We start from the raw sequence: 25,153 nt of genomic DNA on the forward strand, positions 1-25,153 counted from the left end.
CGTCAGCTTATTTACATATTAAATTCATTCACAAGTTGACAAAGTTAATTTTTTTGCTGAATTGTACTATTTTGGAAATGAAGGATTAATTTTAGAAGTTCTTAATAAATCAATCCCGCCTGAGAATCCAAAGACTCTTGGTGGCCCTCTGCTGGGGTCAGTGGCTAAGTTTGCTTATGCCTCAGTCTGGCTCTGCCTGTGAAGCGCCCTCAGAAAAATGAGTATATCTAAAAGAAGAACCACTGTAATGGAGACCATTACATGTGTTTTTTTATGGGGAAAAAAGGTTGAAACCAGATCCAAATTATTTACCGCAATTAATGATTCATGTAATTTAACTGATATTACACATCATTTATAATACAGATCAAGCTAATTGATTATTATTATCTATTACACTATTGTCCATAAATCTGTAACTAGGTAATTCCTCACAATTTGCCTGGCTGGAGTTCTCCCCTCGTCTTTGTCCTGTTGACCTCTGATGCCAACCCAACCAGCCTTGCCAGCATTTTGAGGTGTAAACCCCCCCCACCCCCAACTCCCCTTCAAAGTGTGAACAAACACTGAATAGTTCTGTGTTTTTTTTTAATCTGGCCATCTGTTCTGGGGGTCTGTAGCTGTGGTTTCCAAACACAGAGTGGGTTCCCTGTTGGAGAGTTTGAAGTTCTCCATGAACCAGTTGAAAAATCTGTACAATAATTGTTGAAATAATGTTATGTTGTGACTGCAACAGGAGAAAAAGCTATTTACGTAAAACAGGTAACATAATAATTCAGCTTATTTTGTCAAGTCCAAACAAGTCAAGAATTTGTTTGAGCAATAAACGACAACACTGTCTGAGCTTGGAGATTTATTTTTGTTGTCTCATATAATTGGATACACTCATAAAAAATGAACACTTACCATTAAAAATACAGTAAACAAGTTTATTTTTGCCTGAAGAATGATTCAGAAACATATCCTGACTCAAATATAATGGCAGAAAACTTGGGAAAAAAATTAGGTAGAAAAGTAAAACCACAGAAAAAAATGGATGAGATGTTTTAAGGCATAGTGGTCAGCAGAGCCCATGGCTTAGATAAGGCAAACTGGAAGACAGAGGCGAACTTACACACAATTACATCTCAGACAGACCTACAGATTCAATAACTTTACATCTGATTTAAGTCCTTCAATAAACAAAAATGTTCTGCATGATTTTATTTAGGCAACAACAAATGATGTGAAATGTCCTTCATATAGGTTCTAAACCAAATCTGCATCCTTAAATAATAATAAAAAACAAACATATATATATATATAAATATCAAAGTTCTGAAAGGTAGATAACTGCTTCCTAAAACACTGATCATAAAGTCTTAGTATTGTGATAATGATAAGTTATACATCTTCATGTATTGGTAGTTGCATTATTTTAAGTGCTTTGTGCAAAATAAAAGGAAAATGTGTCTTTTATTCAGAGAAAAGCTGAAACACAGGGATGGACGCAGGCGCTGGCTGACGGGCTTTGTCGGGCTTAAACACAGGCTTCCATTCACTGGTGTGTGGTAAACACACAAAAAAACATTTTTTAAAATTTAAAAAGAGAGCGCTCTTATCCTTTCATCGCTGTGTACACATTCAGCGCTAAACAAGCTGCTGCTACCACAGCTCAAAAACTGGCCTCTGCAGGATCAAATCTGTCCTTAGTCACAGTCAAAACAGCAGCACTGATTTCCCTTCAGGACAAAAAGCTGCTTCACATCTCAGGTTATGGCCTGGGGAACATAATGAGGTGAAATTAAGAGCAACAATCGACATTAGCCTGATGGATTTTACATAATTTGCTAAAATTATCAGCGCAGTGACCTCAACGATGATGAACTGATCAGAGAACTGCAGAAATCCTCATCAAAAAAAGAAAAAGAGTATTAAGGCGATTCTTTGGTGGCACTTTAAATAACCTTACATTAAAGCAATAGTGAGCTGTCTCTTAAAGACACAGTGCGGCTTATTGTTTGAATACAGTAAAGTTTGGAAATCTTAACTTCACAAGAAGACATAAACGAGAGCGATGTCTAAATTCAAGCGTGTCAAATTGTCAGCATGCACAGAGTTTTGGTCTTCAAAGCCAGTGAATCCACAGTCAGCAGGTGAGTTCAGACTGACCAGCCGCTCCCTGCGCTAGAGGACCTCCGATAGCACCTCGTGTTTGGGTAAAGTCGGGTAGATCATCGGCGTACAGGTGCACTCCTTGTCCCCTTGTTGGCCGAGCTGTCGTTTCAGCTCATCAACTTCATAATTGTGAAGATACTCATGGACGAGGAAGCGCTCCCTCTTTACCCGAGCCCTCACGTCAGAGGGAACGTCTGGAATCAGCCAGGCCACAAAATATTTAACCAGGAAAACAACATGCTGTGGAGGAAGAAGAAGAAACTTATTAAAACTACGGTACTTTATGCACATGCACAGAACTATTCACATTTTCTAGATGCAGCATTAAAGAAGGAACATTTCTGAAAAAAAAAACCTATTGCATAGTTTGCAGACTTTGATTTGCTGTCCTTGAGCAAAGAAATCCTTACAGTGTTAACATATACTTGTATTCTTAAATAAATTTCATGTGAAAATCCCAGATTTTTGCAAAGTTCTCACTTCCTTCACTGACATTTTAAAATAGAAGATGGAAACATTTACTACAAATTTAATGCAGAGGGAAGGATAACTTGGAAACAAGCAAAGAAAGGACACAAGGAAACAACGTACATATTAAAAAAGGACAGATTAGAGGAAAGACAAGCAGGAGAAAGAAAACGAGGAAAGAAGGAAGAAAATAGATATGAAAAAGGAAGGATAGAAGGACACAAGGGAGATGTGACAGAAAGAAAAGACAGAACACAGGGAAGAAGGACTGGAGTTGGATATAATGAATGAAAGACAAAAGTAAGAGGACAGGCTGAAGGAAAAGGGGATGCAAAAGGAAAGAGTAAACAACACATGGAAGGGAGGATACAAGAAGGAAGGGCAGGAAAGAATGAAAATTAGGAATGAGGAAAAAAGAAATAAAAGATACAGGGACTGGACAGATGGAAGAAAACAAGGATGGAAGAGAGAGAGAAATAAAAGACATTAGGAAGGTAAGAGAGAAGAATGACGTCTATGCAGGAATGAGGGTTAAGATAAGGATAAAAGGAGGGAAGGATGCACTTTTCATGCAATGTTATTATTTTGTCATGTTCTTTTAAATAGATTTCTTCATCTCATTCAATTTAAAGGTTAACATCTAAAAGTCTAACCAGAATAATGCACAAAAAACACTAAATTGAGCAATAAAGAACATAAGATATGGTTCCTACATAAATCTAGATTACAAAGGTTTTTTAGATTCTAAGTGTTCAGATTTCTCGACTAATGTTCAGTTTATTCATCTATGTATAGATATTTACTGTAGCTGGAAAGAAAATGTTTGAATGGTTGCTAATTTAAAACGTCTTCGAACTGAACGGTGGAGAAAGTGAGGCTTGTTTTCTTTACCTCCATAATAATGATGAAAGCTAGCTTGGCAGCTAAAATATGCCAAAACTGCATCGTGTGGAAGTATTGCTTCTCGTGCCCGGGGGGGTAGCGATAATCACGATACCTGCAAAGGAAAACATATGAAAATCAGACGTCAGAACTTCATCCTGATTAACTTTAAAGCTTTGATTGAAATTCAAATACAAGATTGAAACTACGCTGTTTAGTAGCAATGTTAGCACCCAGTATGACACTGACTGAAAATACCAATTTTATTGTTAAATTAGATGCACACATAACATTATCTTTAAGCAAAACATGTTAGGATTAATTAAAGATGTAATAAAGTCCTGCTTACAAAAATGTACATTGATCATCAGTATGCATATGCTAAATTTAACAAAGTTGGAATATCACAGCATGATGCTACAACCCCCATGTTTCATAGTAGAGAATGTGTGTATAGGGGCGTGTGTGGTGTTATTTTTCTATCACATGTAAGCCTTGTATACAGACTCATCCAATAGATTAGAATATTATAGAAAACTTTGTTTTTTTTCCAATCACTTAGCCAAGTGAAACATATTACGTACATTTATTACACACAAATGTTTTAAAGCCTTATGTGATCATTACTGCATGACCGACAGTCTTCCAGCTGGCAACGAGTTATTAAAGCCCAGCTGATGCAATGAGCAGCATGTCATTTCTTAAAGACCTTAAAGACATTGTGGTGGTGGAAAATTCTGTTCAAGATCGGTAAAATCATTGGCATCAAGCACAGAAAACATTTAAGGAAATTGAAAAAAAAAATTACTGAAATTGGGCTGACAACTGTCCATTACTGACAACATAAAGCAGGGTGGACAAAAAATAAATAAATAAAATAAAGCAAATTAAGTAGCCATTTTGGCTTAGGAAAGGGATCCTATTCACTGCAGATCTAAAACTTAAAAATGCACATTTGCTGCACTTGCTAAAACAAAGGCATCTAGTTTAAAATTACTTTAGGGTCAGTAGAACAAATGTATTCTTTCAAAACACTTAATAAAAGCAATGGAATAAAAGCTGATTCGGCTGCAACAAAGTGGGCTTTTCAGTAAAAGTATCAGGATAGACATGGTTGTATTTATTTTAAAAGTTTGGTTGTAAAAAGATGAATATTATGCGTTTTAATTTACATTTTCCATTGTAAGAAAATGACGTCAATAATAGTTTCACCCTGAATTTCGCATCATTGTTGAACTGCAGTTGGAGGCCACAAAAAAACCAAAAAAACAGCATTAGTCCAGGAAGCCACAAATGGCTCCCGGGCCACAAACTTTGAACATCCTTGACTTAAAAGATCGCTAAAGAATGCCAATGCCAGATTGTTTGATCCTGCCTGATTAACACTGAAGGACAGAACATGCTCTGTTCTCTCTCTGGAGTTTCCGTTTGCTTCTTACCTGCAGGTTGTGATGTTGAGCCACATCGGGTTCTCAGCCTCCTCAGGCCTGCTGGAGTTTTGAAACTCATAGACGTTAAACACGGACAGGCTGTTGTTTATGTAACCTTTCATATTCATCTGTCCCTGTGGCTGGTAGGCGTACATGTACACCAGCCGAGGCATCATGTCAGAGGTGAAGGCCACGATGAATGCCTGGAAGCAGGAAAACATTTTGCATTCGTTGGTTTAGTGAAAAATCAGCCCAACGGGTCTGACAGCAGATTCTGCTACGCACTCACATTTGTAACGACAGACAGTACGGCCATCCCGTTGAGAATTTCCTCCCAGGCCCCGATGCTGTGGGCTTTGGCTGCCACAGGACGTCTGAACTGAGTGGTGAGCTTCCAGGCGTCCACTCGGATTTCAATTATGTTGTTGAAAAGAGCCAAGAGCGGCGCCAAGGGGAAGGAAGCCACGAAGAGTGTGATGAAACCGAACTGGATCACTGTGAGGGAGAGGAGAGACAGAACAATGAAACAGCACCATCTAGAGGATCCATGTATTTAAACGTGACCCATTATGCTTCTATGAAAATTATTCGGAAAGGTTAGGAATAGATCTATGGGCTTTATGAGACACGTTCATCACATTTTTTCACAAAATCATTCTTAGTGTTCTCTTATTTTGAGCTCCTTTCAGAATGAGCTGTTTTAGAGCCTCTTGTCACTTTAAATCTATGCAAGTTGCTGCTGGCTACCCCCGCTAAAACTCAACATTTACACTTGCAGATAAAATGGTTGTAAACAGATGTGCAATTATACAACTGTATATCTTTGAAAAGCAGTAGTAACGCCTCCTGCACAACCAACTAGGATGCAGCAAGTGGTTTCTAAGTGGTAAGTCAGAAACAAAACACTTGTCTTTTCCAGCAGCCATTGTACAGCTCACACAGCGATAGAACCAGCTCACCAAACCTCATGGGTTGCTAGGTAACAGCACAGTGCTTGTTGGTTGCGACTTAAAAATTGGGAGGTTTTTCATACAACTCATTTTCCAGACATCAAAAAGCATTAACTTTTTGCCAAACAACAGCTGGGTGTTTTTTTTAAGCGCTTGACTTGTTTATAGAAGCAGTTGAGACCCAAACAGAAGAATAAAAATGTTCAAAATGTGAATTTGCCATAATAAGTCCCCTTATGTGCTACTTTTTCTCCCTAAAATCTTTTCCGTTAAAACCAAGGGTATAATTAGAGACTACCACTACCAGAAAGATAAGCATTTTTTAAAATAAATCTACAGCAACACTGTCCTGTTGTGTCCAAACTGTGGATCTGTGTGTGTTGGATGGATTCCTACCCATTTCCAGGTACTCATAGAAGAGCCCCAGCTGACCAAAGCTCTGCAGGTCATGATCCTGCTCCCAGCGACTGTACAGGCTCTCTGGATGGTTCCGTGCCTTCCTGCTGCCCCACCAGTTCATCACCCAGCTAAAAACAAACACAAGAGGGCGGCAGAGAGCCTTCAGAAAACCTCTGACAAGATTGAGGGAGACACACTTAAACTGAGAAACTATAATACACATTAGGACTGAAACAATCAATCAGAATTAGGGGTGATAATCAATTATTGGAATATTGGTTAACTATTTTAGTAGTTAATTAATTGTTAACTGGAGTATATAGACTCAAATTAAGGCTATTTGATGAAAGAATGACACCCTCAGAGCAGTAACTAAGCCAAAAATCCTAATATATATATATATATATACATATATATATATATATATACATTTTGCATTTAAAATAGAAAAGAAAACAGTCCTTCATCAGAAAATATGTTCTACCCAGAACTCCTCAAGTAGTTTTAACTTTACCTGGTTTAAGTTCTGTAAAAATAAAAAATATCCTATTAAGCACTTTTTGCTGTCCAATTATTAAACGGTTAATTGAAAATTTAATCAACAGATCAGCCCTACACTGTGTTGCTGTAAGTTGAGCTTTTCACATGTTGATGATCAAGTGTACATTAAAGGAAAGCTGATATTATTTGTGTACTTGCATCTTTTAACGTGTTTCTAATATTGTATAAAAAGGCTAAAGTGGTTAAATGAAAAACCTGCAGACTATGCCAAGGTTTTTAATCGATTAATCATCAGGATACTTGATTACTAAAATAATCATTAGTTGCAACCCTATAAGAAAACATTTAACCAATAATGCAGGAATTTTGTTATTATAATTACTGTATTAAATTGTTCGGTTATGCTACAAGATTGTCTTTTAAAGACTGTTAATCACTTTGTATTTACTCAATATGAGCAGCTACAGCATAATGTTTCTGTACTTACGGCAGCAGAGCTTCCTGAATGTTGCCCCACACCTGTTTCCCAGTCATCACTATTACCAGCTGTGTCGTTAACTCAATCAGACAGCCGCCAGGGTCACACTGCAAACACACACAGATTGAAAAAGAGAAAATATGGGAGGTAAACAGACTTTAATAAAGATACAGACTGAACGTAAATCAAGTGTAAACATTACCTCTTCGTTTCTCAGCGTGCTCCCAAACATGTAAGCGTATTTTCCAGGGTAGCCCACAAACTTCCCCTTAAAAAACGCCACGTAGAAACACGAGGAGTAGTAGTTGACAAACTGGAAGAGGAACATCTTCACCGTCAACTTGTTCTCATACTCCAGGTGGGTCTTTGGGATTTCTGGATGGAAACCAAAATATAGGATTTACAGAGATTTTTATGCCATGAAAGTTGAGTAAGTTATGGAGCTCTGGCCCTCACCCATGTCAGTAATCCAAATAGCCACTTTCTCATACATGAGATTGAGGATCATGATGATGACAAAGTTGATGCAAGAGGCTGTGACGGAGGTGGCCAGCTGGGGCGTGATGTAGGGGCCGACCACCTCCAGGTGATTGGTGGGGCTGTCCTTCATGATGCTAGCGAAGGCCGCGTACACCGCCAGGCGGTACGCTATGACCCCAATGATGCAGGCAATGATCAATGAGATCTTCAGGACAGAAAACACAGTGACAAAATGAAAGACCAAACTGAACAGAAACAGTGGAAACATCACAATGCGACACTAAGGTGCAAACACAAACCTATGCAAGGAGGAGTGTGAGGTTTAATCAACAACACAGATGTTAGGAAGGAGAAGAATGCAATATAGTAGACACACACACACACGTTCAGATTTCCTGACCCGCTGATTTATGTTTTAAATTCAATTTTTCTCCAATATATTAGAAGATAAAATACCAGCATCATATATTTAATTTCCTTTCCACCACATGAGATAAATATTAAATAAATTTTCGGAGCAAAGTCAACATTGAACTGCATGTGAGAGAAAAGATTTACTATTTTCAATAGTAATAAAAAATTTTTTTTTTAAATTATGACGTTGACATTTCTTGTCTTTATCATCCTATGTTGACAATCAGCATGGCTAGCATTACCTAAACCAAATTGGTGTGTTTATTCCCCACAGGAGGTGGATTTTTACTCATTAGATCTCCAAAAGGTTGCCGACTTCTCCAGAGCTTGTTTCATAACAGAGGTAGAAATCGAAAGATGTTTGCTGTACTTCAATCAGCATTCCTGAAAATCTTGCTCTTATTGCAGACTGAATGAACAACAGACATGTCTTGACTTGTTGCATCAAAAATACTTCCCTTTCTAGAAATGTTTGATATCTGTTTTTCCTTTGAGTTTTAAACACCTCACAGGTGCCCAAAATTATAATTTGAGTCTTATTTTCTAAATTACGTTATCAAGACTTGTTAGCACAACTAGCCTTAATGATGCACTCACTGATCAGAAAAATAAAGTTTCTAACAGGCATAAAGTGTAAAGAATCTCATCACTTTGTTTTGTCGGGACAGGTATGCTTTGCAAAAAGGAGATTCTGGGATATTTCCCTTGTTGCCTCATTAAAGTTATTTCATAAGAAAAGTTATGTCTGGCACTAAAGTAAAGGTATGAAAAACAGAGTGCCTCCCATTGCTTAACAGATAAAACTGAGTCTATTTGTTTGGTCATACCAGTTTAGAAACATGAGGAAATAAGAATCAGACATTTTGTATCGGCATGCTTGAAACTATTCATTTTAAACTGTCACAATCATGAAAATACCAAAATGTTGTTCAGTTTCTTTTAGAAAAGCAGTACCAGACGTTTGACAAAGTATATTTCAAAGCTTCCTTTTTGTTTAATACATAGCCGTCCTGGAGAAACAGCATGAAGTGAAAGACAGCTGAGACAGATAAGAGGAGGAGGACGGCAGATGGAAATGGCGTTTTAAATCTTATCAGAAGATGAAATGCTCACCCACAACAGGACGGTAGCTCCAGACAGACATGAGCGTGCACACTTGCTTGTTATGGGTAAGTAAGGCTCCAGTTCCTAAATCAGAAGCAAGCAAAGCATTGGGGTCAGGCATGTTGGTTAAATCCTGAAAAGAAAACTCTGAAAGGCCAAGCTCCTTAAGCTGTTACAGGTTCAGATCTGAGGCAGAAACATGCTACTCAATCAGAACTATTTTTGAAGTTTCTTTTTGAGCATTTGTGTTCAAGAAACTCACTAAGCTAGACACTGAAAATGGAATAAGGAAACTCGGGCCTTGGAGTCTTTCCAGGAATAGTTGTCATTTCTCAACGCTACACCGCACCACCTCCTCCTCACCAAACAGGAAGTCCTGAGCGATGCGACACCCTTACCCAAAGGATCACAGAAGCCCAGCACAGAAAAAACTTCCCTGCTCGATATGTAGCAGTTTTGTCAAGAAGCCCCTCTTGTTCCTGAAGATGCAGTAATGAAAGATGGCAATCTTATCTCTTTTATTTATTTTGTGCTATAGTATTCATACTTTACATTCCGAGTGAATGCACAGTTTTGTGAAAATTTTACACTGCAAAAACACTTTTTCTGGTCTAATAAAATAGGAAAAATGTCTTGTTATAAGTGAAATAATCTGCCCTGTGGAACTAGGACTTAAAAAAAAAACTATATTAATCAATTGTTCACTTAAGAAAAGTTTCTAGATCTTGCTGTAAGTTAGTTGTGTCTTATTTCAAGAAACTAGACCAAAACTACTTCCAGACTCAAACTTTTGGCCTCTTTAAGCCCAGTTTTGATGAATAAAGAACTGAAATGATGGACAGATTAATGAATTTTTTTCTTTATTGTTTTTTCATATATCTATACACATTGACTGTTTAGTATTTGGATGATTGAGTGATGCTTTGTTGCCAATGGTATAAAGTTTGAAAGAAGGGAAAGACTATGTAAGGCTTTTTTCTTCCTCCTTTCTTACTCCTTTTCATTAAAAATGTTGTTTATATGTTCCTATGTTCCTGTATGTGACATGTTCTTTTCTTAAACTGTAAATGAATGATATAAATAAATAGTATGATGGTTTGATGTATGAATAGATTAATAGATATGGGATTTTCCCACATTTTAACCAGATCTCGAACCAAATTTCAGACTTTTTTTGTGAATGCTGAAAACACCACATGAACACCAGGAAGTACAGCAGGTAATGTGACCACATCAAACCAGTCAGTTAATCTTGACTTTGACAAAATGATGACTTTGTTACTGGTAAGAACAGTAGATTAGTGCTTCATTACTGCTCAAACACCTTAGTGACGGGGTTCTCCTTGCTCTTTGTACATTTGGTTTCATATTCTGGCCGGAGTTGCAGCTGCTGCTGCTCCTCCTCAAAGTCCATCAGATCCCACTCATACTCCAGACGGGCCTGGCGCCTTTTCCAGAACTCCAGGAACAGTGTCACTGCAGGGGCAAATGGTGCATCACGACCATGGAAATCAGGTCAGAATCATTTCTCTGATCACAGAGTGTAAAGTTTCAGCTTAGAGTGACTCGCTACAGAATGTCTTATTCTCTAGATGACAAAGAGACTGAAAGAAAGACAAGAAGCTAATAGCTTAGCTTTTTTTAAAAAAGGAACATATTTATACTAGTAAATAGAAAGTAGCTAGACAATCCACTAGGTGGCACACTGTGTTTAAAATTAGAATATGTTGAGCACAGATTTGTTTACATACCCCAAATTCCCATGAAAATGGCAAAAAACACAGTCGCCACATTGTCAAACAGGTGTGATTGCTGCAAGAAAAACAGGTTTATAAAACAATTAATAACAACAAACTGATTTGTTTTGTGATTAGCCATAATTATTCTTTAAATCCCACATATTGCGGGGAGCAGATGAGTCACGATGGGTCAACAATTCTCACCCACGAGGAGTTGCATGTTGTGTTGAGTTTCCAGTAACTACACTTCTTGTCACAAAGGGGACACATGACAATTTTCCCTCCAATTTCATCACTGCAGATTTCTTTACTATTAAGGAAAACATGAGAAAACATTAAAATCAATACAGTAGCATCTGAACCACCAGGAACCGGGACGATGTTCTCTGTGGGGCTTACCTCCACTCATTGTCACCGTAGGTGAGGAACCCGTAAGTGAAACAAATCGTTCCAACGACTGCAGCAAACAGCAGCATCTCAGTGTAGAAACCAAGCCAAGCAAAATAAATGCCAATCTTCTCGCCATAATATTTTCTTTAACAGAAAATAAAAGGAGTATCTGTTATGCTTTCATTTCTGACACCTGCTTGGCAGCTGACCTCATTTTAAGGGTTTTACCTGATGCGGTTAATGGGTTGCTCCTTGAAAAAGCAGAAGAATCTCGCCCAGTATTTGTAGAGGTCGTATCTTTCACTTTCACAGTTGACATCTTTGGATTTTATCCAGTATCTGGACTGCAGGCATAAAGAAAACAGTTCATCATTTTGTTTTTTTATTAAAGTGATTGCAGAAAGAGTTCATTTCGAAATCCAAATACGTCTTTTGTTGTTGTTGTTTTTACTTTAAGAAAGTACTTCAAGTTAAAAAAACTCACATCATGAAGAGGGAAGGCAGAAGTGTAGGAGCCGTTGTTCAACAACCTCTTGATTCCCTTTTTGTCTCCACATTCTTCACTGACATACAAACAGCGGGACAGGATATAGTAGACCTGGAGGGATGGGAAAAATGTGACCGCTGTATTAGGCAAAATGAAAACTTGTTTTTCATCAAACAAATTGCAACAACCTTCAAAATGTTGCTGGACTGTAGCTGATAAAGTTTTAAGTGACACCTAAAAGACTGGAGGTCACAAACAAGATAAGGATGGCCATGCTTACTATCCTGTTGCGAGTGGAGGGAGGGAAGAACGTGTCTTGGTTGTTGATAAGGAAAAGGCCAGGCTTGCTCTTGCTAAAAGGAGTTGTGAAATAGTCTGGCTCGGGATTCATGATTTCCTTGGGCAGTCGAAAAGGAGTGGAGAGCCAGTTCATGGGCATGTCCCCATCGTCCGGTATGTCGCTCTCTTTGAATGGAACCTTGATCTTCAGCACATCTGCATAGGTGGCCAGCACCTCCCACGGTGCGTGGATCTTCACAAAGTACGTCTTACCATCCTCAGACTCCTGATCATGAAAATACAAAAATACAGATAATAAGTGCACACTTATTGGCAATCCTGTTAAACGTATAAAATAACTTTAAATGGATCCATCTGCAGTTTGTTTTCTTTTCTAAAAACATTATGGAGAAACAGCATTCAGTGTTTATGCACCACAAATCTGGAACAAACTTCCAGAAAACCGCAAAAATGCTGAAACACAGAGTTCCTCTAAATCATGCAATCATAGAGTTGCCTGTGTTCCTAGTAACTGGAACACTGATCAATATATTTGATGTATATTTGCTTCATGATTTGATGATGGCATTTAATCACACACAGTCTTAAGAGGTTCTGTTAATTATGATGATTTCCTGTTTACAGCTTATATAAACCTGACAACTTAAGATTAGAGTATTACGTCAGACCAATAAACATTTTAGCATAAAAATGTTAAAGTGTGCTTAGGAGGTTATTTTCAAAACATATTATTAATCTGAGCACATATTCTAATTTACTGGATATGATGCTACTCTACATGTTTAGCAATATGAAGTACGTGATGGAAGCAAAATTATAAGTTCTATTCTGTATGAAATCATGTAGTTATGCATAACATGGAAAAGAAACATCAGCAGTTCCCCAGTTACGGCTAATTCTGTCCTATATTGTCCACATGAAGGGCATCATACCGACTTATCTTCTGTTTCCAACTCCAGGCCGGCTTCTTTGAGGTTGGCTTCATAAGTTCTCCTTCTCTCCTTGAGCAGATGAAACACAAAACACAAATAGGAATCTGGATGTTATGAAAAGAACAGGCAAAAAATAGCAAAAATCTTAAATAACATGTAATCATGACAAAAAGGCCAGTTTGAAAATAGATACTTTTAATTTAAAATCTGCTCAAAAACTCAACAATGCAAGATTATTTATTTAATTTATGTGAAATATGCATATCTGGCAGCACACTGTTCATCGTGTGAAAGAACAAGATGACCATGGAGTCCAAGGATACATAACTGGTATAAAAAAACAAAAAAAGTGCTTTATGAACAAAAACTGCTCATCTAGTATAGTTGAAAGTAAGTCATGGCAGCAGAAAAGGGATTTAAAAGTAAGTGAAAGCTGCCATGTAGCCTTTTGTTTTTGAGAATACATTGGCCTAAAAAGGAAATAAAACCTTCTTGTTAGGGATGAGATTTAGTGCCATATTATACAACAATTCTGGCTACTTCCTGTGGCCAACAGGAGGCCACAGGAAGTGGCCTCCTGTTGGCCCTTCCTCACTCTGTGGAAAAAACGATCCAGCTCTTGTCACGGCGAGCAGTCACACTGTTGACTCACTGACTGAGAGTGTGGGCAAAGTGTGAGCTGGTGACACAGTGCTGTGAAGGCTAACGGCTCCCTAGGAAACAGACAGACTCTGTCAGCGCTCCGGAGTGATAGTGATAAAACTACTGCACAGTCTGGGGGCCGTGTGGCCAAAATGGCCGTAAAATCACTCCAAAATGATCTTGCAACTGCCACAGCAAGATGACAAAAACAGCAAACAGCTCTGGTATTTAGGCTCGGCACACAACTTCAAGGATATCCTGCACGAAGAGATTCTTTCCAAGATCAGGAAATAACATCATCTTTTAATTTTTGTGCAAAGCTTATCCTTTGTTCTGTGCGCTGTGAAGAAAAACAATGGAAAAAATGCAGATAACTTAACTGTAACTTAGTTCTTACCTGTTTTTTTTCACAGTCTTTATCGTCAACGTAAGAGAGGACAAAATCTATTCTCCTCATCCCATCTCGGAAGAACACAGAGTCTTTGCTGAGCTTCTGTTTTCCAATCTACAACGAGATAACACAGAAATGCAGACACTTAACAACAGAACATAGGTAGAGTTGCAGTCTCAGGCCTTTGGATGAATGCACCATGGAAGATAATTGATAAATTAAATTTCACAGCAAACACAAACGGCATGCTGACGGAGGGATTCTAAGATGGATACTTCCTGCTTTGCTTGCTTTAATTCAACTTTTTTTGCAGAAATTGATAAGAAAATGCTTTGGAGGAAATCAGGAAAGCCAGGGGGAACAGTCAGATTACTCTTTTGTTTTTAAATACTAGCTTTGATATCGACTGATATTGTTAATTTTAAACAGTGAGCATAAGCCAGTGCTAGCCCTGCAGAGGCCAACAGGCTGGGGAACAAGAAATATTGACTGAACCGTAACGCTGTAAGGGAGGACAGGTCTTACTGTCTGTGCTTTTTCAGCTGTCCAGAAAGCTAAAAATAACTGCACACATCGTTTCTTCCTCAACCCCACTGCTGCAGCTACCTACACGAGTGCATGCAGTACACAGAACCCATCTGGCACAACCACAGCTACCACAACCCACTCAGTCCTGGCTTTCTCTACTCTAATCCTGATGTGAGTTTGTTCAATCTACTGGGCTAGTGCTGAAGGAAAGAAGGGAGGAAAAGGGAGAGCACTTTACCTCCATGGCCTTCTTGTTTTCTGCTTGTAAAGCATCAGTGAGAAAAAAAAAAAGAAAAGAAAAACGTAACAGGATGCCTGCCTCACAGAGAAAAACTGCCTCTCCCCCGGGGAAAAGAGCCCGGCCCTGAAAGCACTGCCTGTCTCTGTCTGGCTGCACTGATCTCTGTCCTGATCAGAGCCGACCAGCCCACCAGCCTTCTTCCCGGGACAACCCCTCACTGGCACGGTCATCCAGAAAAGGCTGAGCGAAGAGAGAAGGTGGGGTAGGGAGAGATGTCGAAGTGCAGCTGCAAGCTAGCTAATTAAATGAGAGCTCTGCATCAGGAAAGGGACAAGTGGAGGGTGAGGGTATGCAGTACTGGACTATGAATGGGAGCCATGCTTTTTCTATTTATTTTCAGTCATATGCTAATCCAGACATTAACTATTATATTGTTGTTTATATTTTTTTAGGCCTGTGCAGTGGCCTCACTTCATAACATACAGCTAAAAAACATATAACCTTGTTATTCACCTTCAAACCAAACTTTTCCAGTTTGATGTTAGTTACTTGGCCTAATATGTTTTTATCATTATTATTTCCTTTAAATTTAGAAGGTTACATGCATTCTAGCTTCTCACAATAGTTTACTGGAATTATGGTCTATTTCCATAATTCCCTGGGAAAACTGGGTCAGATTTGCAGGGCTCTGCAGATAAAGACCTTTTCATTTCTTCCCACAGATTTTCTATGAAATTAATACCAGTGCTCTGTGATAGATCCAAATATATTGACTTGAAGCCACTTTGTAATGACTTTGGTGGTATGCTGAGAGTCTTTAAAAACAACCGTTGGTGTCCAAGCTTTAACTTCCTGATTGACATCTTGAATGATGGTTAAATATTTCCTCATGTTGCATTTTATTTTGTGATGTACACCCTTCAGCAGCAAACACCCCCAACAACATAATGCTGCCAACCTCATTTCAAAGTTAAGATTGTGTTTTCAAGCTTCGTAGCGTTCCTCTCTTTCCTCCAACTGTATATGTGGCGTTTACGGCTAGCTAGAGCTGGGAGATATGGACAAAAACATGAATAATGACCCTATGTGGGCTGGTTTACATGTAGCAGAGTACAGAAACAGGTGGGAATGGGGAAGCCCTGCGAGAATTGGTGACAAGAAATGTTTGGTTGGACTTTTAAACCAGCCCATGTAGCAACCAGCCCATGGTTGCTACATGGGCTGGTTGCTACAAATCAGCAACCAGCCCATGTCTAGCTAGCAATCACCCAAGGCCTCAACCTTAGTAGAGCTTTCCAGTTCCAAATTACATATACATTACAACCACATGTCATTTCCTCCTGCAGCATCTTGGACCAGGCTGACCATGGCAGCAGGGTGGGGGCTTTCTTTAACTGGAAATATATTGTAGAAACTCTTTAATTTACTATAATTACACATCAGCCATATGGAATCAGGACATCTGCAGGGGGCCACCTCTGCTCAGTGAAACTTAACCAGATTGCTATACATTTACTCGCCACTCCCAAACGACAGGATGCCATAAAGTGCACTTTTATACTCTTAAATATGTAATATTAACATATAAAATGCTAATTTATAATCAATAATATAACAAGAACTGTATTTATTACTGTATTTATTTATCAATTACTTTAGGTTTCTGATATGCAAGTAAACATGGCTATGTAAGGTGTTTTACTATATTAAGTCCTAAAATGTGGTCTAAACATAGAAAACACCCACAAAATATGACAGACTAGATAAAAATTAGTAGAGAAAAGATGACAAGATACAGAAGCTTATTTAAAACACAGCATAGATTAAAAGCTTAGATAAATAGTTGTCTTCAGTTGAAGGGAGCCTAGAAAAGCCTTTATGTTAAAAAAAGACACTGCTCATTAAGATGCGAACATGCTTCTTAAACAAAACCACATTTAAGCTACGTAAAATAAGCCAGCGGAGCAGTATATGTTTAGCTACATTTTCCTCCTGTCATGAGCACAGGGTAGGGCCTAGATTATACCATGTACTGTACCGTGTACACACACACACACACCGACATGCACACACATGTAATGATCTACATGTTTATCTACAAAACTGTGCCTTTTAATTAAGCTTCAACACCATCAGGGTGTTGCTTTCTCCGCAGTGAAGCAAAAACTATTACAGGTGAGAAAAAAAATAATAAATCAAAAGCAATTTTCCATTCTCACTGAGCTGATGGTACCATTAGTGCATGTTTTCATTGCTCTCAGAAACAAAATGTTTGCTACAAGCCAGACTCTGCTCTCTACTAAGAAAAAAATTATTGACTTCCCTTGATGTCAGAGCAATATAATTTCCCTCTCTGGATCAATAAAGCATCCTTCCACCTGGCAGTATTTTTCGTGCAGCTAATGCCTGTAGCAAAAGACAGACCAGCAAACACGCAGGCAGACACAGAGCCTGTATTACCCTGGAACGATACTTCAGGAATAGCGCCTGTTTTCTCCGAAGCTGTGGAGGAACCGAGCAGACAGTGAGAGGGCGCCTTGCAACATGAAGGGGGGGGAAAAATTATCCTCAAACCATTACAGCTGTAGCAACAATTTTTACTGATGTGATTAACTGGTCAATAAATCCAACACACCAGAGCTGCGAAGCATTCAACTATCCTACAGATTAAGCAAAAAGCTCAGGGTTGATGTAAGAAGATGCACAAAACTCACTGAAAACTCGAATTTGCATGCCTGACTGGTATCTTACCCCAGTGAAAGAATTGATTTGCTCTAAGCTGGGACTCCTGACCCATGAATTGTCACTGCAGTCGGACGGAGCCAAGGAGGCCAGGCTGGTGTTGAGAGACTCGCACGTCTCTACACACACACCAGGCGTTAAAGGAGACTAATGTATCACGCGAAAGAGGGAAAAAACAGGAGCATTAGAGCTTCGTCCAATTTTGTTTTGGTAATGAGAATGTAGCATCAGCTTTGTATAAATTCAAAGTGCTACTTTAGCAAACAAAGTAGAACATTTTTGGTAGGCGGTGAGCACACAAAGTACTGAAAAGAAAGGAAGGAATGCTAAAATGTTTACCATGAATTCTTACAGCTATCTCACAAGAGGAAAGCAGCAGGTGACGATACCAAAGAGATTTCAAATGCACCAAATTTAAAACCATCAAGCAAAAGAATTTGCATTCTTTGAACTTACACTTTTTGACATTACAACCACAAATGTTAGTAGATTTTAATGAATTTTGTTTCACTAATCCACTCCTTGAGTTTCCATAGATCAAAGTGATGTCAGCACAAGTAAGGCTGCCATCTTGTCTGATAAGGGTTTTTTTTTTTTACAACTTCTACTTATTTGGACTTTGAATTCAGGTCTACTCTACCACAAAATATAAGAGTCAGGCTAAGTCTTTTATTTTTAGACAAAAATAAGGTCATAATGTTACAAGAAAACAGCTGTAGTAATGTAAGACTACATTCATATGACAGCAAAACTGTAATACAGAGAAAAAAGTCTTGATATTAACAGAATAAAGAAAACAATATTAGGAGAATGAAGTAGTAATTTTATGAGACGTCCAACACAAAAAATAAAAAAAAATTTAATATGCAAGCTGCTAATATTATGACTATGTTCTTGTAATTGCTTCGTCGTACAGTTGGCAAAAGGGATGATTAATGAAAGCCACTTTTTAAAAATATTTTCTGTCATTTGTAATTTTGTTTTAGAAAAGAAAGTGAGAAAAATAAAAAGATTAAATGTGATATTTTATAAATAAGCCATAAATCCTCAAGCCCTTGGGTTTAAATATTTTTTTCCCAAAGGACTGTGAAAATCTTTGAGAAGTTTTTGTACACTTACATAAAACTACATCAACTCAAGACCACAAGGTTTAATATTATAAGCTGATAGTGAAAAAAAAAATCCCCCAAAAGGCTGTCAGCAGAAATGAATGAGTCATTCAGCTTAGCAGAGAGTTGGTGTTTACCTCTGACTGCCCCTGCTGGAGGGATCCTGTGCTGGACGAGGCATGTTGGCGATAGCCATTCCCATCATCTGCAAGACAAAATTAAACCAAAACAATATGACTCTTGGTTACCACAGTCAGCCGGTGACGGCTGGGTTTCAACCATGTGAACAGCTGCCTGAGGTGAAGAGGACAGCATGATAAACCGTCAGCATTGTGGTCTGTATTTGTATAACATGTTGTGGCAGCGCTCTCTCAGGGAGCACGGGGTGGCTTAACTGGATCGCCCTGAAAGAAGCAGCATGCCTGGCATGATTCAGCGACTACAGGAGTGACTTCAGGAAACAAGAATGAGACATTTGGTAAATCCCCTTGAACGCGGTTAAAAATAGGAACAGCTCACGTGATGAAACTGGGTAATTACTCCAACTGCGTTCCCCTTTTAGCCTCTCCTCCAAATGACAGTCCGACTATGCAGGGCAGATTCTGCAAGCGGATTTACGTTAACAAATGAGGGGGCAGACAGAAGAGCGACAAAGACAGAAGCCAGTAAAAATAAGGCAGAAAGGTTTGAGCCTCTGTTCTACAGAAACAAAAATCCTAATTATTGGTTTCTGATGTTATATTTAGTCTCGATTCAACATATAAAAGTATCAAATTACAGTGGAAAAAAAAGGATTCAAAGCTTTTGTCTATCATGTACAAAATTATGGTTAGCAGCACATGGCCTAGTTAATGCAAAACAAACTGCTTTTATTATAAAGCCTCAAATTACTGGTTGTTTAAGTCTTAACCCACTGCATGGGACTAGGACAAACGCATGCAACATTTTCTACTTTGCATGAAGGCAATACAAATTTAAATATAATTGTAAAGGCATATTCAGTATAAGATTATGTAGCATTGCACTAAGAGAAAAAAAAACAGTTTATGTTTTATTTTTTTAAGTTGATCAAGGTTAAAAACTTAGAGATTGAAAAATGGAGAAACTGACATAATATTGGGTTTAAGATCCTAAACAGTGCCAGAGTGGGAGTAACGTAACACTGCCACTCCCTTGCAATTTGCTGAGCACTGCCAGTCAGCTGGCTCCAACACATACAGTATCTTTGGACCCAATTTAAAGTCTCAAAAAAAAAAAAAACCATAGTGTGAACATTAGAGGAGAAGTATTATGGTGAGATTCTGAGAAGCTGCAAGCAGCAGCTAACCTGAACCCAATAATACAGGTTAGCTACAGTAGAGAGTTCACTACTACACTTATCTAAGAATCAATAAACACATTTTAATCACAGACAAAGATAACATGAGTAAAAACAAACCAAAAAATTCAAATCATGATTCCAATCATTAAGGGACCCAATCCAACTCGTCCCTGCTCAAAAAAAAAAAAAATCCCTTCCTCAAATGAATTAACTGCAATTAATCACAATTGTTTGAAAGCTTGATTTCATTAGCCACATCCAGGTTTTATCACTATCATAAGTTCGGAATCTGTAAATGGCATAAATACAAACTGTCTGACAAGATTGAAAAGATCTCAAAAAGCAACACATCACGCCCTGATTTAAACAGACTGAAAAACAGACAGGAAACAAAGTCAATCAGTTTGGAAATTACATTTTTAAGGAAACAGAACTTTGAAGGGCATTTCAAAGTGCTCAAGGTCACCAAACAAGAAATAGAAACAATAATCACTCTGTGACCTTTAGCATTTTGGCCAATTCCACTTGTGCCTGTGTGAGCATCTGTTGCTGTGGGACTCAGTCCAACTGGGTAGATATTACACCCGCATGAAAAAGGCAAGTTCATAACATTTCAATCTATTAACCTGGGACTATTATGCTCCAAACACTCATTTGCAACATGAACATTATACATCCTGATACTGAAAATATTATGCAGCCTTAACGTACATCCATCAGCTTGTGATCTCAAGCTAAAACCCACCTGCAATAAACAGAAAGGCGACGATCCAAAGCACACCAACAAGACTACCTCTAACTGGCTACCTAAACCATTACCCTTTTTGAGAGGCCTAGTCAAAGTCCATGAAAGTCTGTGATCTCCAATTGGGAAGCTTTGACATTACCTGCTCAAATGTGGATGAATCAAAATACTCTAGAAAGAAGAGTGGGATAAAACTCGACCATAGTGATGTAAAAGACTCACTGCCAGTTATCACAAGTAGTTAAGTAATTATTGTTGCCGTCAAATGCGGAAAAAACATCAATTAGGTCTAGGAAGTGATTACTTTTTCAAACTTTTATAGAAACTACATAATTTTATGAGAATGATATTTTAATCAAGTTATCTATACACTTTAAAAGTACTAATAAGATTAAAAAGCATTTTATCTGTATTTTAGAATACCTTCATGATACATTTCAGAATACCTTTATTGATCAAAATGTTATTTTATTAAGAAGATGGTGTAATTATTACTTTTTCAAATAAAACTAATTTAATTCTTTTTTGCTTTAATGTTCTGAATATATATAATGAATGTGACAGTGTGAAGGAGGGATTTGGTTTCAGTTGCGTAGGTTATGATTTCAGGAGACTCTCGTACCAGCCTACGTCTGCAGTCAGGAAAAAGCAACTTGGAAAGATTTTACAAACCTAAATGAACTGTCAAAAGCCAGAAATGGCAGCAGAAGTACAAATATAACATCTTTTTTTTGTAGCATTCATGCTCAATGTTTATGCTACTCTTTTAATGAAAAACAACATAAGATTGAAGCTTTTAAATCCATGTTAGGATTGTGCAAATGAAGGTGTGGTGTTAGTAAAGTCCACATTGTTGTTTATTTGCATACCATGGAATCTCACAGAGACCTAATCTACCTAGCATGAGGATTTAAGCAACCCCTCACAATCCTAAACACAGTTTAAGATATATGCCATAGCTTCCCGTTTTTATCTTAAACAGACATCATCATATCGTTGACTAGAAAGCATTTCATTCACAGCGCAGGAGAACAACTCTCAAACAGCCGAGCATATTTTTTTCCACAGTTGGATGCTGTATGTGATGTGATCTCAGCCAGTCAGCCATGACAGCAGTCCTCCCCACCAGGAAGCCTCCACAGTTAAAGCTTTGTTCAGAAGGAAGCAGCTGATCACTGTGGAAATACTTCAACACTGCTGCTGTCTCTCTGTTTTTAGCCAGAGAAAAAAAAAAGAGAGCCACAATGGAGTGAATCAAACCACTTACAAGTCAGTCTGCAATTCAGATATAACAAAAAACAAAGCCGGCTGCCTTCAGCAAACAGCCCAGGCAACAAAAAAATAAAAGAATAAAGACAGAAGTATTCAAAGTTACCCAAGGTAATTTCTGCATTTTCTTTGCAAGAACTAATTCTGTAGTTTCAGTTTCCTTCCAGATTTTACGAAGCATGAAGGGTGTTGTTATCTGTCATGAACTGAAAGTTTCATGTCCTGTGCGTCCGCTTTATGAGGGCAGCAGGCACGTTTCTAAACACCTTCCTGGCATCAAGACAAGCACTCTGAATTACTAAACACAGGATTGTAATCTTTGTCCAAAACATGCACAACGTCTCCACAAACGGAGTACAGATGGATTATATTAATTAACACCGTGAGTCTATTTCTGATTTAATTTCCTGGAGCTGAATGGTTAGTGTTTGGAAAATAGTTTTCACTGTTTTCTTAACATCGACCCATGAACACACTACAAGGTGAGAGGTTTATCTCCCAACTGTGAAGAAACCACAGATTTTTAACATTTTTCACCACAATGTAATGCTGTGAAGCTCCCCATGCTCTAGATAAAACTCTAATTAGTCTACTAGGTCAATACAGTTACAGCTGCAAAGCCTTTTGGATTATTTTTTAAACCAGCTTTGCACACCTAGACATTGAAATATATGCCAATTCTTTGCAACACAGCTTAAACTGAGACAGAAAAAAGTTGTAAATATTAAGTTTTTTGCTCAGATTCAAAAGATTCCTAGATAGAGAGTTCATGGAGTGACTCAGCTTTCATTCAGCACAACACATTGTTTTTAGCCATAAATGGTGAAAAAGAAAACCCAACACGACCAGCTTGTTTAAAACCTACATTCAGTTGGGAACAGAAAGGGATGTGGGGTTTTGCTCCTGGTGTATAAAGTGCCTGTCTGAAGGTGACTGTGTGTTTCCACCAGACGGGCCAGCTGCTAAAGCCTGGCTCCATGGAAATCACTCACTGCTGCCTCCAAGAGAGGAAAGCAAAACCATGAGCTGGCCGAGGCGTTTAAGCCAGAGAATCAGGGTGGGGAAAGTTTTTGATTTTACTTGTGATAATCTTACTTCCAAATTTAGCAATAAACGTTGAAATGATAAAGACTCTTGTAAAATATGATTCATTTTGTAGAATAGAATAGAATTCAACTTTATTGTCATTGAACTGTCACAAGTACAAGCAACGAGATGTAGTTTGCATCTATCCAGAAGTACTCTACGAGATATAAATAAGAAAAATATCGTACACTTTGTGTACAAGATTTTTCAAAAGTACAATAATAATACTACAACTTTAAATCTCTCTTATTTAATAATAATTTTATATCATATCGAGTCTCTTTCTTTGTCTAAAAGGAGTTCAGATCTAAAGAACTGACGCAGTTCAAGACGTTCAGTTGTTCCATTTTAAACATCACTTTAAGAATCCGCTGTTTAAAAAGTGAGTCTGGTTGTGGCTCTTTTGTACTTACCGCTGAGAGATTCAGTCGGGCTCATCTCAATTAAACTGTCCCCTCCTCCTTTCCCAGTTATTCGGCGCATTTTGAGATTTTGTCGGAGTTACAGTGTCCCGCTCCGGGTTGTTTCTGTGGTTCGGTCCGAGTTGCTGGCCGTCCCTTCCCCAACTACCCAAGTAGCTGCTGACTCGACAGGGTGCAGTTGCCCTCCCTCACCGGCTGACCGATCACTGCTGCATCTCCCCAGCCCGGCCCACTGGGAGCTCCGCAAGGGGGCGGACCCCACCCCACGGACCAATAGCCTCACATTCAGATGCTCCGAAAACACGTTGGCAGCACGTGGAAGCGAACTGCGCAATTAAACTTAATCAATTGGATTTTAAAAAGAAGGAAATATTTGATAAGTATCACTTTCTAGTTCATTAAAACATCTGAAAATAGCAAGAATATAACCGGGTTTAATTCACATGCTTGGAGTTAGACCTCCCAAGGGTAGCTACCACGAAGTTGTTTACTGAAGTGTTTGGACAATTACTTAAGAAAGGTTCTGATGTACAAAATGCAGGCCGGCCTTAGGCATAAGCAAACTACAGTGTCTTGGAAAAGTTTTGATGCTCCTGCAATTATTTTTGCACATTTTGTCATTTTACAACCACAAGGATGTCCAATCTGTGGCGCAAGGGCCATTTGGCGTACTCAGAATTATTTTGTAGAGAATGGCAAATTGGTTGATGGATGGATTCTGTTAAATATTTTAGAAATTACTTTTCAATGATGCACAGGCATTCAAATAAGGTTTACAAAATCTTCTTAAACTGGAAAGTATTTGGTACAGCAGCACAAAATATGTATGTTTAACATTGTTTTGCTTTCATTTGAATTTAATTGTACATAGAACACCAACACACAACATGTTTTAGTCATAAGGATCTTACAGTGGACACATTATATCTCTTTTTTTTTTCTTTTTGCTTGCTTTTACCCCAGATTCGCTGTCAGGTAAAGTCTGCAATAGTTGTTCTCAACCTGCAGGGTAAGTTGGCACAAAGATCTGCCAGCTTACCATCAGACTCCAGTCCAGATGAAGACTGAGTCTGTAATGTGAGAGGGGAACCAACCCAAGCAAACAAAATTTATTTTTTGAGATAGATCTGGATGCAGTCAGATAGTGTGTTAATGTTAGGAAATTAAACACCTTTCTTTTTAATCAGACAAATATTTAAGAGGATTTTTGTGTTTTTGATCTACAATGATATAAGCATCACTTTTCTACAAAGTTCAGATAACTTGGTTTCTTTACAATATTGTATGTACAATTCACATACAATTTCACAACAAAAAATGACATTTTTAATAAAACTAACTTTATTTGTGTGGCCCATGTGTGCATTAAATGTAGTACAGGGTTCTCAGAAATGTATCACATAATCAATAGAAAGTATGATGTGTTAATATGTTTAGCCAGTGCAATTATTTACCAAAGGGCAGCCAATGTTAAACAAAGTATGTCCACATGCACCTTATGTTTGGACACAAAAGTAAAGAGTTTTTCTGCTACTCCTTTTGATTA

General features: G+C 38.2%; 1 protein-coding gene across 4 annotated transcripts; it reads right to left on the reverse strand.

Moving 5' to 3' along the window:
• Positions 1–838: 838 nt before the first annotated feature.
• ano5a (anoctamin 5a) lies at positions 839–23,819 on the reverse strand. 4 transcript variants are annotated; one of them, XM_032581905.1, is made up of 22 exons: positions 23,599–23,819; positions 18,902–18,969; positions 17,665–17,802; positions 17,374–17,415; positions 14,151–14,258; positions 13,112–13,180; positions 12,160–12,444; positions 11,877–11,990; positions 11,621–11,736; positions 11,402–11,536; positions 11,207–11,312; positions 11,015–11,075; positions 10,588–10,739; positions 9,273–9,347; positions 7,722–7,950; positions 7,468–7,640; positions 7,275–7,372; positions 6,284–6,414; positions 5,227–5,432; positions 4,947–5,140; positions 3,517–3,622; positions 839–2,397 (listed from the first exon to the last, which is right to left on the reverse strand). In XM_032581905.1, exons 1-22 carry the CDS (start codon positions 23,666–23,668, stop codon positions 2,167–2,169), a joined length of 2,907 nt encoding a protein of 968 aa, XP_032437796.1. In that variant the 5' UTR covers positions 23,669–23,819; the 3' UTR covers positions 839–2,166. The 4 variants fall into 4 exon arrangements, with proteins under 4 accessions (XP_032437796.1, XP_032437785.1, XP_032437804.1 ...); XM_032581894.1 differs by lacking the exon at positions 9,273–9,347 and adding an exon at positions 9,662–9,742; XM_032581913.1 differs by lacking the exons at positions 9,273–9,347; positions 17,374–17,415; positions 17,665–17,802 and adding an exon at positions 9,662–9,742.
• Positions 23,820–25,153: the final 1,334 nt, after the last annotated feature.

Source organism: Xiphophorus hellerii, chromosome 2 (assembly GCF_003331165.1).
Source record: "Xiphophorus hellerii strain 12219 chromosome 2, Xiphophorus_hellerii-4.1, whole genome shotgun sequence".
Lineage (NCBI taxonomy): Eukaryota > Metazoa > Chordata > Actinopteri > Cyprinodontiformes > Poeciliidae > Xiphophorus > Xiphophorus hellerii.